The sequence below is a fragment of the Glandiceps talaboti genome, chromosome 18 (assembly GCF_964340395.1).
Source record: "Glandiceps talaboti chromosome 18, keGlaTala1.1, whole genome shotgun sequence".
NCBI classification, from domain to species: domain Eukaryota; kingdom Metazoa; phylum Hemichordata; class Enteropneusta; family Spengelidae; genus Glandiceps; species Glandiceps talaboti.
The window spans coordinates 22,978,453-22,997,237 of NC_135566.1; the positions used below are offsets into that span (position 1 = coordinate 22,978,453).

General features: G+C 37.5%; 1 protein-coding gene across 2 annotated transcripts in view; it reads right to left on the minus strand.

Moving 5' to 3' along the window:
• The window catches only part of LOC144448982 (WD repeat and SOCS box-containing protein 1-like), a 97,116-nt gene continuing 78,331 nt past the window's right edge, over nucleotides 1-18,785 (minus strand). For both annotated transcript variants that reach the window (XM_078139375.1, XM_078139374.1), the window contains exons 7-8: nucleotides 4,966-5,076; nucleotides 1-714 (exon numbers count right to left, since the gene is read on the minus strand). In XM_078139375.1, coding sequence (XP_077995501.1) covers nucleotides 552-714; nucleotides 4,966-5,076 — 274 coding nt within the window. In that variant the 3' untranslated portion in view covers nucleotides 1-551. The remainder of the gene's footprint in view (nucleotides 715-4,965; nucleotides 5,077-18,785) is intronic.

An 18,785-nucleotide genomic window follows, 5' to 3' on the forward strand; every position in this document is an offset into this window, starting at 1 on the left:
CACACACACACACACACACACAGACTGCACCATGCCTATTATAGCACTACTGAACCTTATCAGTTCAGTTCTGCTAAAATCTACCAATTTTAATTGGTAGTTATCATTATTTTTGTCTCCTAATTGCAAGTCTTCTGGAGGAAAATATAAAACAAACAAAAACTGAAATAAATAGCATCAAAATGTTAGACATTTTTTCACGTAAACATATTTGATATTTCTGTTAAAATGTAGCTGTTTCCATATATGACATTGTATATTATAATACAATAAACAACATAATAATACATGTCATACAGTACTTTACAACTTGCATTCAACAACTTGTAGTCATACAGTACTTTACAACTTGCATTCAACAATTTGTAGTCATACAGTACTTTACAACTTGCATTCAACAACTTGTAGTCTCACTTAGCTAATACAATTATCTCAGCACACACCATCCATTCAGCTAAAGTACAAATTATCATAAATAATTTTCTCCATTGCATGCGATGCAGTTCTTTGTGTGTTGTTACAAAGGGAATGAAATGTCACCCTTATCTTGCTCATTCTTTGTATTTGAGGTACTCTTTCAGACTATTTGGTATAAACAGTTTGTTAATTTTCTGTGTGTAAGGCAGCATTCTACGAACAGCTATCCGGCATAGGTGTTGAAGTTTCTGTACCTTCATTGGTGCAGCAAAAAAGAAGACATTACCATTTCTTGTTCTGGAAAATGAAAAAAAGAACAGATTTTGTAGTAAAACTTGTTCATTTTGTAGCACATAACCATAAGTTTCTTCAAGTGAGATTCAACATTTGAAAATCTAACATTCACAAAGCACACTGTTACCATCAAATGTCAAACCAGCTTTTGAATTCATATATAAGTACAGTTTGTAAACTTTGAAAGTTTCACTATTAGAAATTCTATTGAACAAAACCATGACAGAACCCCATAACATGAGAATACAAGTGTGTTGTCATACAAGTGGTATTTGGATGAATTCACTGTGGCCATACTTTCACAAGCATAGTGAGTGAAAGTACAGCAGAAAACACTGCAAGTACAAGAGTAAATACTATAGGGGTACTCATATAGCATGGAGTTCTGTTGTTATTAAATATCAGGGGTTGAAATAATGAAAAAGATACACTTGCCACCTGGGCAAGTACAAAATAAAAAGTACTTCCCCAAATCAGAAAGTGATTGTCCACCAAAAAATGACATTTATTTTGCTTTGACAAATAAAACACCCTTCAAATCTTGCGTTTGTGCATCTCCCCCCTTAATATTAATCAGACGTATACAAGTTACAGCTGTCAACAGCTGAATGGAGCTTAAGGGTTAGGTTGATTCCCTGTCGGCATCCGTACATCAACTTTTTCTATTTTCATCTTCTTCTCTGAAACTGACACTCAGAATACGTTGATATTTGGTGTGCATGTCCCTTGGGTGGAGTCTATTCAGATTTGAAGGTCAAAGGTCAAGGTTTCCAAATAACACATCTGTGATGCGATCATTTTGCCTTGGAACAATTTTCCAACTAGACACCAAAAGTAATGTCCCCACCAAATACCAAGGTAATTGGTCAGACAGTTTTTGAGTTTAAATTGTCCACATACACACACAGTAGACAGACACCACATCATGCCTATAGCACTGTTGAACCTTTTCAGTTCACTTGTGCTAAAAACAAATTGAGGTGCATATGTCCGATATGTCACCCTTGTGCCAGGTTTGAAATAAATTGGATATTGCATGTCTGAGAAATGACATATTATGGCCAGCAGACTGCAGCGTAATAATGTTGCATCACCACAGTTGTCCTAGTAGATAGATAGCACCAGTTTTATTGTCTGAATACAGTGGGAATGTAAATCATTACAGTGTCTTGTTTATGTTGAGTATCTTTCTTTTATTTGTTGAGACAAGAATCTATGGCTTCAAAGGTCTCTCTTGTAAGAATGAGATGCCACAGATAGCCTTTAGACTTCTAGATTACAGTCTTCTTAGCTACTAGTATTTTATTCATGCTAATGACAAGAGTGAAGTTCAAAACACAAGAACATTACATTTATTCATTTATTATATATAATAATTTTAAAACACCTACTTCACTGCATTGGATAGATACAACTGACACTAGTCTGAAAGATCACGACATTGGTCCACTTGCATAACCACTCAATGTTCACAAAGGAGTCAATAAGTAATGAATAAAATAGCACCAATGGCATTGTAGCACAACTGTACAGTTTTTAAAAATGTTTATCCACATGCTGATCCATGCTACTTTGCTAGGTATAGGTATTCATTTGCTGGATAATTATCCAGTTGCCTATCCAACCTTGTTGTTATCATTGCAATATACATAATCATTTGGCTGTTACCATGGGAGTGGTCTTGTTGCTAGGTATATTGCATACATTTTATGATTTTTTATTTATTTGTCTATAAATCCCTGTTGTTATCTTTGCAGTTGCTAAAAACAGTCCTGATAAATAATTCAATCCTGATGTTTCAAAGGAATATTCTTTCAAAAAGGATACCACGGTCAACTCTCTTTGTTATGGAAAAATACTATCAGTGGTGTTGCACCACAACTGTATTTGACTGTTGCTAGGGGTGGTGTCTTGTTTCTAGGCACATTTGCATACATTTTCAGAATCTTTATTCACTTGCCTTCCCAGTTTTCATCTTTGTAATATAAACCATCATTTGGAAGTTGCTATGGGCGTGGTCTTGTTGCTAGGCATATTAACAAACATTTTTTATTCTTTATCACTAACCTACCTGTCTCTGTTGTTATCCTTGTAATATGAATTATCACATAAATACGTGCATATCTTCTACTGTGTGACGTCAAACAGGGGTGATTTCAGAGCATATCACCCCTGTTCTACCGAACTACCGGCTAGGAAAATTCACAAACAAAATGGCTGCCAGGCAGCCATATTGGATCGTATCACGACGAAAATGGATATGCACATGTATGTCATAGAACGCTGTCCTAATACCAACTTTGAATGAGATCTGTTTAAGCATGTCTGAGTTATGGCTTTGGACATGGAAAATTCACAAACAAAATGGCTACCAGGCAGCCATATTGGATCGTATCACGACGAAAATGGATATGCACATGTATGTCATAGAACACTGTCCTAATACCAACTTTGAATGAGATCTGTTCAAGCATGTCTGAGTTATGGCTTTAGACAGGGAAAATTCGCAAATAAAATGGTTGCTAGGTGGCCATATTGGATCGTATCATAAAACAAATTGACGTGCATATGTATGCCATAGCATGTTGCCCCTGTACCAAGTTTGAAAAGAATCGGTCCAGGCATCTCCAAGAAACGGCTGCGGACGGACGGACGGACAGACGGAACCCAATCCATAAGTCCCCGTTCCGGACTTCGTCCGCGGGGACTAACAAGCAGTCATCAGAGATGACTCGGTCCCTGCAATACATGTTTACAGAGAATTGCCACCAGTCAGGTAGTGTCACGATGTATTAGATTGTATGAAATATAGTGCAAATGGCACTGCAGCACAACTGTTCAATCGATTGAATATTTGCATACATTTTAAAAATGTTTTGTCTATTGTTACCCTGAAATACAAGTAATCATTTGGTTGTTGCTATGGGTGTGGTCATTGTGCTAGGCACATTTATTTACATTTCTTGAATGTCTATTCAAATGTCTATTAATCACGATTATCTCTGCAATATGCATGATCACTTGGATGTTGCTATGGCCGTGGTCTTGTTACTAGGTTCATTTGCATACATTTTTTGAATGTTTGTTCACTTGTCTAAAAATCCATCATCTTTGTGAAATACACCATCATTTGGCTGTTGCTATGGGTGTGGTCATTGTTGCTATGGCCAAAATGTTTTACAGAAAATCTGCAGAATAACACTTCTAGTAACATCTCACCAAGTTTTAGTCTCACTGACCGAGTACTTTCTGAGAATTAAAGTTTTTAACAAAAATTCACCTTTTTTACACTTAAATTTGCATTTCACTCATCAGATCACTATATCATATGCTTGATATTTTTTCATCTATACATGTACACCACAGATGCATCCCCATCAAATTTCAGTCCACTCTGCTTAGTAGTTTTGGAATTAAAGACTTCTGACTAAAGCAAATAGACATGTATATGTAAGTCATAGTTCATTATCCATTTACTAAGTTTGAAAGAAATCGGTCAATGAATGTTCAAGAAATGGCTCTGGATGCAAGGACAGACGGAGCTCAATCTATAAGCCCCTGTTCCGGACTACGTCCAACAGGGGCTAATTACTATAGAACTACATTACCATCCAGGTACTTCCCGCTAACACGCTAGTTTGGGTCAAAGGATTAGTCTGAACGTGGAAAAATCTCTCCGAGCAAAGCTGAAGATGATGTACTAGTATTTCAGTAAATATTCATGTCAACCAGACAACATTCAACACAGACACAACATAGCCATAGTCATTAGCATAGACTGTAATTTGACAACTTGCAAATTTCCTATTACAATGTAAATACACTGTAGGTGCCAATTAATACATTACAAGAAAAATTTACCATGAAAATTTAGTCAAAACATGATTTGCGGGGTTGTACACCACTGTATGTGCCAATTAATACATGAAAATGTAGTCAAAACAATATTTGCAGGGTTGTACACCACGGAAACTTCCACGTAGTCGCCACATGATGTTGACAAGGTTGCCATCGTGAATGCATACACCAGAACGAGGCTCTTCAGTAAGGCATTATTGCATAACTTACCACCCACTTTTAAGACTGTACTGGGCTTGCTCACTTGGAAGTTTCAAATATTAAACTCACATTCTGACCAACCTAGGGTGGCACTCTATGTGTCATAGCATCACTATTTTTGAAGTGTGTTGTACATAGTGTATAAAGTCTGGTCTACAATTTGGATAATTTGAAAGAAGATTGAGTGTGACTTACCCAGCAGCAAGAACACCACCACCAGGAGAATATGCACAGCACAGTCCATTTGGTATAATGGCTATTTGTTCTGGTACTTCAGTATTAAAGATTGACCAAAATCTAATATATCTGATAAAATAACAACAAAGTCATGTTAGGCCCAGATATGGGTTTGCAGACTGAAATTGTACGGTGAAATGGCCCGACGTTAAGACGGGAGACCTCAAAACCAATATCTGGGCTGTAAAGGTTTTATCATATATATACCCTATCAATCTGCTTAAAATCTGATGTGAAAGCGACTAGACTAGGATTTTGTAAGGTTTCTACAACCAGTCAGCATGCTTCTTTCATAATCATACAGACAGTCTCTGTATGTGTTGACCTTCACATGTTGTGTAAGGGTAGTTTGTTTGTTTGTTTTTTCAATTTCTCCAATGTGCGCAGCTGCCAACGTAATGCTTATCCTGATTGCTTACTCAAAAGCGTGAGATCTTTGAGATTCAAATGGGATTGTCTATTACACAGGGTCACATTAGTGCTGCAGCAGGGCCTGCATTTTTGACATCAAGCGCAACTGGAAAATAACCAGCATAATAGCTCGTGCAGCGGCTCAATGATTAGTACGCATGCGCGTCGTATATACTATTCGAAAAAATTTGGTGGTTCTTCCAATGATGCATTGCGGCGCGCACTGACTACGCATGCGCCTTCCATATCCTACGTGCATTCTCCACGCGCTACGGTATCATCGTATATCATAGGCGACATAACATCACCATGCATTGCAATATTGTAACAGTAGGCCTGTTGGCACGATTATCGTAACATTGTAACGAGTATCGAGGCATCACTGTACCTCAAGGAGAAATTGTTACACTATTTGGAAGTTTGATGCACGGCCGTACGCGATACGGACCACTGATGATATAGCGCAGTTTAATTTCCGAGTTGTGGAAGTGTGGTTCTGACATTTATATTGTCGATAATTGTTTTTTTTACATGATTTAAAAAGAATATCTACTTTCCTATGTTTGTTGGTACAGTAACATTCCTAAATCATCGAGTTGAATTGAGAAATCGTGATGTTCGGCAACATGTCAACAAAACATTTGTCCAAAGACCAACGTACGTTGGTGGAGGGTCTATGATAAGTTGGCTGATTGAAAATGAACACTATTATTAATATTAATCTAATGGCTATGATGGTTTTTGAAACCAACAACTGCATAGAGTGTTGACTTGCTTTACTTCTCGTCCATGTCAGAGAATTAGTTGTCATTCAATAAAATAAATTTTGATGGTCAATACCCCTGGAAAATGACCCAAATCAAGTGTTTCAACCCTGGCCCAGGCAGCCGGACACAAATGAATCTACCCTGCGCGAGCTTATGGGCTTTGCCTAGTTATGATATTATATATATATATCAAATTCTTCATTAGAGTCTCAGGAATATGGAAACCCATGATGACAGAGCCAAAAATTATAACAAATTAAGTTAGAACACAATATGTAACATGGTATAGAAAACTAAGATAAACATTTGTTGGGATAAAGTAAAGATACTATGTGTTGCGTGTGTGGATCATATTAAAGTTAATGTGTTTAGGTTGAACATGTATATGTTTTTGTGTGTGATAGGTATGAGCTGACACACAGGAACCATTGTTCTCCGAAAAATGTGCATGTTACCATGGTAATGATCATGTTTTGATCCAATATCACAATTTGTCTCCCTCTTGTTCAGCAATGGAAACCTGGAGAGTAACTTAATGTTCTGCAGTTCAGTTTTATCTTGCCAATAATGTAAGGTTTCTATATATCAAATTCATTGTTAGAGTCTAACAAATAAGGAAATGTATGATGACAGACCAGGAGAGTAATATATAGAAAGTTTCAACACTTTTGTAACATGCTGCAGGAAGACTGAGACCAACATTTGTTCGGGTGACATACAGGTAGTATGCGATTCATTCGTATATCATAATAACGATTTAATGTGTTAGGTTGAACATGTATATATTTTGTGTGGGACAGGTATCACTTGAAGTTCCTGACTTGTCATTTGATGTCCCTGACTTATCACTTGATGTTGCTGACTTGTCATTTGACGGACCTGACTTATCAATTGACATTCCTGACTTGTCATTTGACAGACCTGACTTATCACTTCACGTTCCTGACTTGTCAATTGACGAACCTGACTTATCACTTGACGTTCCTGACTTGTCATTTGATGGACCTGACTTATCACTTGACGTTCCTGACTTGTCATTTGACGGACCTGACTTATCACTTGACGTTCCTGACTTGTCATTTGACGGACCTGACTTGTCATTTGATGAGTTCGACTTTTGACATGGATTATGCTCCATACATTAAACTCTTTATTTGAGTAACGGAAATATATGATGACATACAGTACAGTTTTCGCCTAAGCTGTCGCATTTTTCGCGTTCGCTTCGCTTCGCCTTCGCAGTGCCTCATTATCGCTTCAATCAATTCGCTTCGTAACTTGGAATCGCTTCATGACGGCATTCGCATCGCAGTCATTTCGCTTCGCGTTCGCTTCATGTTCGCATCGCATCAAAAAACAATGAAGGTCGCTTCACGTCAAACAACAATGAAGGTGAAGCGATACTGTGAAAGGTGTGACAGTATTTGCATATCTGTTTTCACTGCTGTACATCGTGAATTCTGTCTGTTACGCACATTGTACAAACCTAAAACTCAAAATTCTGAGATAGGTTCGATGCATGGATTTATTAGGGGGTGGTGCGTTATATTGTCCCCAATTACCAAATCGTCCCCGCTAGGGTTGGTCGGCCGGTGCCGTGAACACGGCCACAACTGTCACAACAATTAAATGGAATGACCAGTTAAATCGATTTTACAAACGGTACGATCCCTTTGTACAAACCACTAACATACACATGTTAACAAATGTAGAAAAAGCAATTGCACAGTGGTGAGCAAAAATAAAGTGGTGATAAACACAAGTCCTCTTTGCAGAAAACCCGGTACACTACGATGTTCTACGTTCCTCATAGGTCACGAACACCGCAATATATAATGGGCGAATAATGTAGTGAAACGTCCAACAGTATGTAGCGAAACGCCAAACTACATACCAAATTGACAATTTATCGAAACGACCGTAATGCTGTCATCTGTATAAGTTGCAATGCGAATGTATAATGTTCATGATTGCAATAATTTTCTCATCTGTGGTCGCCGATATAGTTTTCGTTTCCCATTGTACGTACACTCAATTTTCTTTAGCTTTTCAACCGTTTACCTCACGACTCGGACCACTATGGAAATTTTTCAAAAGAAACCCCAAAGTCAGAACAGGAATGGTTTCATATTTATATTACCAACACTGCAGTACCCTTACTCATTTTGATGGTAAATAAGTATTCCTATACAGTCCGAATATGAGACACCTAACCCGGAGTTGTGAAAGAGCAGTATAGAGGTGAAGGGGTAGGCATGTTGACGAACTTTCAATACAAGTGGAGATGCCTGCCCGTGAGTTCAAATCTAGGCCATGGCCGAATGGCATAGCAACTATTGTAATGAGATATGGTTGCCTGACAACTATCATTTAGTTGTGTCAACAAATATAGTGCATGATGAGATCATAGACTCACTATGGGTAAGCTCGCGATCTTTGATAATACATCATAAATGGGGAATTCAATTTCATACTTATTCGCATACGACCGATGTCTAGCAGAGAAATGCAAAATGGGATTAAGAGATCGGACACCAAAATGTATTCCAACTGATATCTTGTAACCGAGAAAGATTTATTTATTGTCATGGGATTGCATTATGTATTTAAAAAAATTATTGGTAAATTACGTCTCTATCTGGTTCGGGCAGACAATACGAAAAAGAATATGTGCTTCAAGAAATGAGAAGCCTAGTAATAAAACCATCCTCCTTTTGCCAAAATACATTGTCGTTACATGAATGGACAAGGGAAATGGAGAAACACTATGATATTGAAACAACTGATGAGTGGGATGCCCAAATAAATGTTTCTTAACTAACGTCAGAAAAAAAAAGTTAAAAACAAATTTTCGTAAGTTTTAAGTTTATTTAAAATGCGACATTGTCACCAATGTCGGGAACGCAACAAATATGGGGTCCGGATACAAAACGTTCAACATAGATGTACGTTGTATTTTGCTTACTTCTGTAATTTGAATCTTGTAAGTTTCATTTTAAAGGTATGACGGAGTAAAGTACATAAAACGGCAAATAAAAAAAAATTCGTTCATGTATAGAAGGTAGTGTATTCTAGATAATGTCCAAACAGGAGATCGGAAAGGACTGCGTAATACTCAACATTTATTAACGCAAATTAAACAAACAGGGTTATCGTGCCGTAGACAGAAAAGTAAAGTACAACCCCAAATAATTTTAGTAGCCGTAATGATTTATACTTTTCGTTTCAAATCCTTTATCATGCAAATATGTGGGTATAATAGCGCATGTTCCACACAATGCGATTCAGAAACAAAGTTGATGCGAATGGGGTGCGATGCGAATGCGAACTCAACGCGAAAAGGAAGCGAAGTGAAAGCGATGTTTAATTGAAGCGAACTCCCGTAAACTTGACATTGAGGCGAAGCGAAAGCGAAGCTGAAGCGATGTGAACGCGAATTGAGGCGGGAGCTTAGGCGAAAACTGTACTGTACCTGGAGACTAATACAAATAATGTTACAACACATTTTGCAACATGATGAAGAAAGACTGAGACGAATGTTGACTGGTACAGAATACTATGTGTTGTTGTTTAGATCGAGTGTATCTATGTTTTATTATCGATAAGATGTTTTCTACACACTAAATTACTAGAATCCCCAAAACATGTGTCCATAACAACTATTAAAAAGTTAGTAAATTTTTACATCATTGGTCCTTGCATGTCACATGCCGCAATACAAACCAGACAATTTTCTAAGTAAAGTTTGTGATCAACTACAATCTGAAAAAATAAGAGGCACCATAAATCAAACTCTTTGTTAAAGTCTAAGGAATGATAAAATGCATGATGATAGACTTAACTTTAGATCTATTACAAGTTAAATGACAGTTCAAATTACAAATAGTCTGTGACATTCCTTCACTTTGAGCTAAAATTATTTGGGGTGTTGCAAAACTTAAACCTGCACTAGGTATAACTGGGTCATGTTGTTCAGCATATTGTCAACAATATATTCCCTAAAATTGATAATTTATAATTAGAGGCCACTATTATATGTAGACAGTGTAGTGGCAAGTTTGATTCTTGTAAAAATTCACTTCATCGATTTGTAACTGAGTATTGTTTTTTGATCTGACAACAACAATATATTTTATTCACTCTAAATTGACATTGAGTCAATATTATCCATAAACAATACAGAAACAAGTTGAACTTGTGATCACCATTGAAGGTGCCGATGTTTTTGGGCGGACTCAAAAATCAATTCCATTTGATTTATCATGTATACAGCTACACAAAATATGTTTCTATGGTAATTCTATTATTGACATGAAAATTGGATTTAGAAATGTGAGTTTGCAGTCAAAAAGTTAAACTTCAAAAATGCTAGCAGTATTTGGCCAAAATTCCATGAGGATGTTTCAAGGGGTGTACAGAAAAGGGTATTGAATACTTGAATATCCCATTAGTAAAATGCGAATTAGTACAAACAAGTTTTGTTAAAAAAGTATATCTCCACAACTAGTAGGTGGATGAGTCAGAATTATTAGTGTGGATATTTCTAGACGTGTCAATCTGCACTGACCTCATGAATGCCATATTTTTACCCAGCAACTAAGACTCCATCCAAAGCCAAAGGGAACCAATGGTGTTCATTAACAAGTCATTGAGAATGACATAGTCCCCGCTATGATTGGGTTTTAAGGAACTGGCAGTTTATGTTGTCATTTTCTTGATATCACTACTCTGATCACGCAACAACACTTGTGAACCTAAATCAAACAGACTTAGATATATTGTGTCTGCTCGTTGGACAAGGAACATGCCTACTCATGTTGTGTCTCCTCGTTGGACATGGGACATGCCTACTCTTCAAGATGACGTGATGGAATAAACCATTGAACAATAAAGGATGGGTCGGGTATTGGGGGGGGGGGGGGGACCTGTTCAAGCACATCTGAGTTATGGCTTTGGACATAGAAAATTCGCAAACAAAATGGCTGCCAGGCGGCCATATTGGATCATATCATGACAACAATGAATATGCACATGTATGTCATAGAATACTGTCCTAATACCAACTTTGAATGAGATCTGTTCAAGCATGTCTGGGTTATGGCTTTGGACATGGAAAATTTGCAAACAAAATGGCTGCCAGGCAGCCATATTGGATTGTATCACGACGAAAATGGATATGCACATGTATGTTATAGAACACTGTGCTAATACCAACTCTGAATGAGATCTGTTCAAGCATGTCTGAGTTATGGCTTTAGACAGGGAAAATTTGCAAACAAAATGGCTGCTAGGCGGCCATATTGGATCGTATCATGAAACAAATTGACGTGCATATGTATGCCATTGTATGTTGCCCCTGTACCAAGTTTGAAAAAAATTGGTCCAGGCATCTCCAAGAAACGGCTCTGGACGGACGGATGGACGGACGGACGGAACCCAATCCATAAGTTGTAGCACAACTGTACAGTTTTTAAAAATCCATAAGTCCCTCGTCCGGCGGGGACTAACAAAGATAACAACAGGGGTGGATAGGGATGTAGACAAATATTAAACAGTATTGATACATATATGCCTAGCAACAAAGACCTCATCAACAGGCAAATACCACTGCACTTTGTTAAGATTACAATAATGCGTTAGGCAGCTAAATATAAAAAAAATACTGCCAATGGCATTGTAGCACAACTGTACAGTTTTTAAAAATGTTTATCCGTATGCTAGTCCATGCTAACAATAGGTGTTCATTTGCTGAATGACTATCCAGTTGCCTATCCACCCATGTTGCAATCTTTGCGATATACGCAATCATTTGGCTGTTGCTATGGGTGTGGTCATGTTGTTAGATATATTTGCATACATTTTTGAATGTTTTTGTTCACTTGTGTATGAATTCCTGATATTATCTTTGCAATATATGTGATCATTTGGCTGTTGCTGTGGGCGCAGTCTTGTTACTAGGTGTATTTGCATACATTTTTTGAATGTTTATTCAATTGTCTAGTAATCCCTGTTGTTATCTTTGCAATATACATGATCATTTAGCTGTTGCTATGGGCGTGGTCTTGTTGCTAGGCACATTGACATACATTTCTTGAATGTTTATTCAATTGTCTATTAATCTCTGTTGTTATCTTTGCAATATCTATGATCATTTGGCTGTTGCTATGGGCGTGGTCATGGCTGCTAGGGATATTTGCATACATTTTTTGAATGTTTACTTGTGTATCAGATGATGTTATTCAATCAAAATATACTGCCATTTGTTTGTTTCTAAGGGTGTGGTCATGGTTGCTAGGGCCAATTTTGTCAAAATCTTTTGATGAAAATCTGCAGAATAACACTTCCTGAAACATTTTACCAAGTTTCAGTCTCATTGACCAAGTACTTTTTGAGATACAAGTTTTAGACCAAAATTCGCATTTTTACACTTAATTTGGACATCACTGATGATATCATAATATGCTTAAACACCCTGCAATTTCAACTCAAAGGTGAAGGAATGTCAGTCATTTATCTGTCGTTTTTTTTCCTAAAGTCCATGCAGTTCATCATTCTCTAGACTTAAGAAAAGAGTTTTATATCTGACGACAATTATGTTTTCTGATTGTTGTTGCAAAGTTAAGTATAAAACCGACACCGACACATAGTATTTAGCAGCGATGAATGTTCGCCAGAGTTGTCCTACATCATGTTAGAAAAAGTGTCGTAACTTTCTTTGTACTAGTCTCCAGGTTTGTCATCACATTTTTTTGTTAGATTGTAACAGACAGTTTGATATATAACCAGATTTAAACTGAATGCCTCTTGTAAGAGAATCACTTATTATGCAAATTACTAATTAAAGGTAAAAGTTGTATCAACAAGTCATTGAAAATGACATACTCCCCGCTATGATTGGGTTTTAATGAACTGGCAGTTTATGTTGTCATTTTCAAACCTGGTTAATGTTGTTTGGCCTCATATGGTTATTTTTGATATCACTACTCTGATCACGCAACAACACTTGTGAACCTAAATCAAACGGACTTAGATATGTTGTGTCTGCTCATTGGACATGGAACATGACTACTCATGTTGTGTCTCCTCGTTGGACATGGGAATGCCTACTCTTCAAGATGACGTCATGGAATAAACCATTCAACAACTAGTATGCATTTGCAAGCAAAAGTGTAGTTCCAGGGCACAGTTGGGGACATGAAGAGGCGATGATGTTTGGATTGGTGTAAATTGGCCGATAGTGGATATATTGAGGGTAGGATAGTGTGGCAGTGAAACAAGGTTACACACCTAAGGGTTGGGAGACATCTGGTATATTACAGGACCATGGTAGCTGTAATATGTTTGCATGACATGGGCATTTCCCAATAGGTGAGTGTGCAGATTTGACATAGATGTGGTCTATTACTAGGTGCCTTTGAGTGTGGTGGCTGTTTTAACAACTTGGTTGAATTGGAAGCTGGACATGAATTTCTCAACTGGGAGAACTTGTTGATTGTCACTGAAGTCTCCACAGATGACATTGTGGTAAACATTGATTGTGTGCAAGGATGCAATGAGTTGACCAAGATTGCTGAGGAACAAGCTGGTTTGGTAGTTTGGTATGTAGAAAACACGTAACCCCACCTAGTACCTGCAAACGAACGACCGGTGTCGCAGACTAAAGTAGCGAGATCCGTTCACGTCTGAGCAGCAGATCCTACTTTGTTTTAGAAATCACGACAAGGCGAAAATTCGAACAAATATTTTATGTTACAGCAGTCGATAAAGTCATATTCAAATTAAAGTTTGTTTAGGGCGATGTTGATCTTTCCAATGTCGCTACTTGCATTCAAGTTACAAATAAAATGATATTCAGCGGAGATCAAGCATTCATAGAAGTTGTATACTATTGGTAAGTGATGATAAATCGAAATGATATCAAAAATACTTGCCGAAATAGAATATTTATACTAAAAACATGGCGGCCATAACATTGAACGTCATTTGACACGTAGGTATATGTCAAACATTCATTTAAGTTATTACTTGCGACGCGACGAGGTGGTTACACGGTGCAACTCATGAAGCAACTCAAGAAGCAACTTGTGACGAGTCGCCGAAAAACCAACATTCAATTGAAGTAGGATGGTCTCCAAAAACCCTGTTCTAACAAAACTAGGCCGATCGGAATTTAAAACTAAAAACACATCGATGGATTGCTGTAAATGAGAACTCCAAACAGTCATCGTATCAATCGTCCAATGATGCGAAAGTTGAAATCTCCCTGCATACTGAGCTGATCAATATTCATGATATGCCATGACATCATTCATGTCCCGCTTCGAATACGTCACTATTTTTCCCATACAAGGGTATCACAATGCAAATGAATGATAGCGCTGACTTCAGCTGGAGATCGACGATTATGAACATGGAAGTGTGCCACGCTCCCACCACATAATTTTACCGAACAAACGTTGATTTTTATGGTAACCACATCAAAAGGAGCACAATTTTGGAGGCGATGTAGAAATACCGAGGTCAATGTTGATGCATATAAATAAGTAGGACGATATTTTATAGGATTACGCCAAAAGATAAAGGGAGTAGTCGAGCACAAAACTACCGATTGGCGGACCACATACAATGTTTTGATACCAATGTACACAGATACAAGCTGAGTGAAACCAATATATCTGTCCCTTAATTTAACAAAATCACGTCCAATGATGCACTAATTCGATCAAAACAGGTTCACACATCGTAAACTCAACTTTACTGTACTATGATCGCTGATCACGCTTTCACCATGTGTTTCTGATGTAATGAGTCAGCATTTAAACACGACCCCTCAACTCCACAACTTTTAGTACAGTACCCCCTCCAACATATATTGTCAGCTATCAAAAGTTTTTAGCTTACGCAAATAGTGACGGAAATAGGGGGTCCCCAATGGCTAGCGTTTGCTGCAATGCATGCTGGGAAACCTGGAAGAAAACTGAGTGGAGACCCCCCACAGAGTTGTAAACCGAAAGTGGATAGAAAGTAAGAACGGCTGGAAAACCAAAAGTTCCAGGTCGTCATCTAGAGGGCGCCCTGGAACTAATAAAGGATAAGTCGGGTACGGGGGTGGGGTGGGACCTGTTCAAGCATGTCTGAGTTATGGCTTTGGACATGAAAACTGCGCCAACAAAATGGCTGCCAGGCAGCCATATCGGATTGTATCACGACGAAAACGGATATGCGCATGTATGTCATAGAACACTGTGATAATACCAACTTTGAATGAGATCTGTTCAAGCATGTCTGAGTTATGGCTTTGGACAGGGAAAATTTGCAAACAAAATGGCTGTTAGTTGGCCATATTGAATCGTATCATGAAACAAACTGACGTGCATATGTATGCCATAGTATGTTGCCCTGTACCAAGTTTGAAAAAAATCGGTCAAGGCATCTCCAAGAAACGGCTCCAGATGGACGGACGGAACCCAATCCATAAGTCCCCATCCCGGACTTTGTCCGGCGGGGACTAATAACCAAGCCACCCATTGATGGATGATCGATCGTTTCTTGGTAGAACCAGTAACTTCTCACTAGTATCGGCTGGTGATGCTGCTATAGTAGAATCCGTGTCAAACAGCCTGCCACCGAAGGAACGGCAGAGATCGGTCTTTCATTTCGGAGCAGTGGCCATATTTAATGTTGAGAATAATTATAAAATTTAACCCAATTAGAAACAAGTTAACAGTTTGCGAAAGTTGAAAACAAAGGGGCTACGCAGTATATATCTTCTTATTGGTGTAACGGTGACATAAATATGAATAAATAATGAGATTCCGGAGTGTTCAAATCAGAGCTTCCGATGTAGTTAGTAATGAGATGCGAGCACATTAAAATGGAGGGGATACTAACTACAACAAAATTCCTGCATCCCAGAGGACGCAATGGTAATTTTTATTGGGGTCCCAAGTCCATAATTATGCATGAAAGATGCAATATATTGCATCTTGTAAAACCCTGCTAGTGAACCTCAGTTCAGTTGTCCTAAAAATTGAATACTGTAAACCTGCATATTTTCACGACTAGAAAATTTTGCGATTTTACAGTCTGCATGTAGTTCACAAAGATTAATTTTCACTAATAACCCATACTGGTACATTGCATTGCACATGCAGAAATATATATTTTCGCTACTACTTATTTTCGCGTTTTTGTTTTGTAGCGAAATTAGTGAAAATAAATCTTACGCGAACATTTCCAGGTTTACAGTATGTCCTATAAAGTTTGTTGATGTACCTTAATACAGTGATAATGAATAACTTTCATCATTACTGATTTTGTTAATTAGGCTATATCTTGAGACTGCATACTTCAATTTCAATATAATTTAATACTTATACACATAACAGAGTGCATATCTCCTAAAACCTTTGTTGCTATAGATTACAGTTTTAATGAAGCTCTGTCATCATGGATTTCCATATACCTGAGACTCTAACGAAGAGTTTGATTTTTTTGGCTTTTTTGCTACGTTTCATCTAAATCAAAGTAGTCACATTGCTCCGTAGCACTGAATGCTAATGCATACTGATTGGAACTGCGATTGCCAAATGCGCGAACGACTGTTGTTCCTTGCCGCGCCCTCACATGACAACAGTAAGGACATTTTTACTGTAGAATGTTTGACATTGGGGTCATCGTTCTTAAAGCTTGTCAATCAAAATCAACATGGCATCACCAGAGTCACGAAGTGAGTAAACATATCAAGACACATTGGAGAAACTTGGGTATTCACACTTGAAAGACTTTCAGAGAAGAAAAATTATATGCATGATAACAGTCCATGAGTTGGAGCCAATTGACTTCCTTCGACTCGCAGCTAGCTAGTAGACTGTACACGTACACGGCACCATGTCCATAGACTAGTGAGTGTATAAGCATGACATTGTCAATGAAATTGCCATGTTGGGCATCGAGGTCGTCCAACGACGTCATTTACAAATATCGAAAAATGCATGTTTTCAAGCTTTCACTAAGAAAGATAGGAAAGGTAAATTACTTGATTATGACCATCAAAATACATTTACGGGGTCAAATTTGCACTGCAGTGTACGTGTATGTGTGTTGAATGTTGAGTGAACTGTATGTAAATCGTACGATAGAGTAAAGCCCAATTCCATGACGTCAAATCATGAATAAGTGATAGAAAGGGAGATACAGCGAGCAATGACAGTCGCTCGTGTCTCCAGCACTCGCTGATTAGTAAGTGGTTATAGGCAACGACTTTAGTTTTAGATAAAACATAGCAAAAAAGGCACGAACGACAGTCGACAGTCTACATTGTATGTAGGACAGTTCAAATTATACGACTGTGTCCCTAAGACATCTAAATTAATACACTTGTATCCCCAAGATAGCTCAATTTATACATTTGTATCCCCCTAGATAGTTCAATTTATACACTTGTATCTCCCAAGATAGTTCAATTTATACACTTGTATCCCCCAAGATAGTTCAAATTATACACTTGTATCCCCAAGATAGTTCAAATTATACACTTGTATCCCCCAACATAGTTCAATTTATACACTAGTATCCCCAAGATAGTTCAATTTATACACTAGTATCCCAAGATAGTTAAATTTATACACTTGTATCCCCCAAGATAGTTCAATTTATACACTAGTATCCCCAAGATAGTTCAAATTATACACTTGTATCCCCAAGATAGTTCAAATTATACACTTGTATCCCCAAAATAGTTCAAATTATACACTAGTATCCCCCAAGATAGTTCAATTTATACACTTGTATCCCCCAAGATAGTTCAAATTATATACTTGTATCCCCAAGATAGTTCAAATTATACACTAGTATCCCCCAAGATAGTTCAATTTATACACTTGTATCCCCCAAGATAGTTCAATTTATACACTAGTATCCCCAAAATAGTTCAAATTATACACTAGTATCCCCCAAGATAGTTCAAATTATACACTTGTATCCCCCAAGATAGTTCAATTTATACACTAGTATCCCCAAAATAGTTCAAATTATACACTAGTATCCCCCAAGATAGTTCAATTTATACACTTGTATCCCCCAAGATAGTTCAATTTATACACTTGTATCCCCCAAGATAGTTCAATTTATACACTTGTATCCCCCAAGATAGTTCAAATTATACACTTGTATCCCCCAAGATAGTTCAAATTATACACTAGTATCCCCAAAATAGTTCAAATTATACACAAGTATCCCCAAGATAGTTCAATTTATACACTAGTATCCCCCAAGATAGTTCAAATTATACACTTGTATCCCCCAAGATAGTTCAATTTATACACTAGTATCCCCAAGATAGTTCAATTTATATACTTGTATCCCCCAAGATAGTTCAATTTATACACTAGTATCCCCAAGATAGTTCAAATTATACACTTGTATCCCCAAGATAGTTCAAATTATACACTTGTATCCCCCAAGATAGTTCAAATTATACACTTGTATCCCCCAAGATAGTTCAAATTATACACTTGTATCCCCCAAGATAGTTCAATTTATACACTTGTATCCCCCAAGATAGTTCAAATTATACACTTGTATACCCCAAGATAGTTC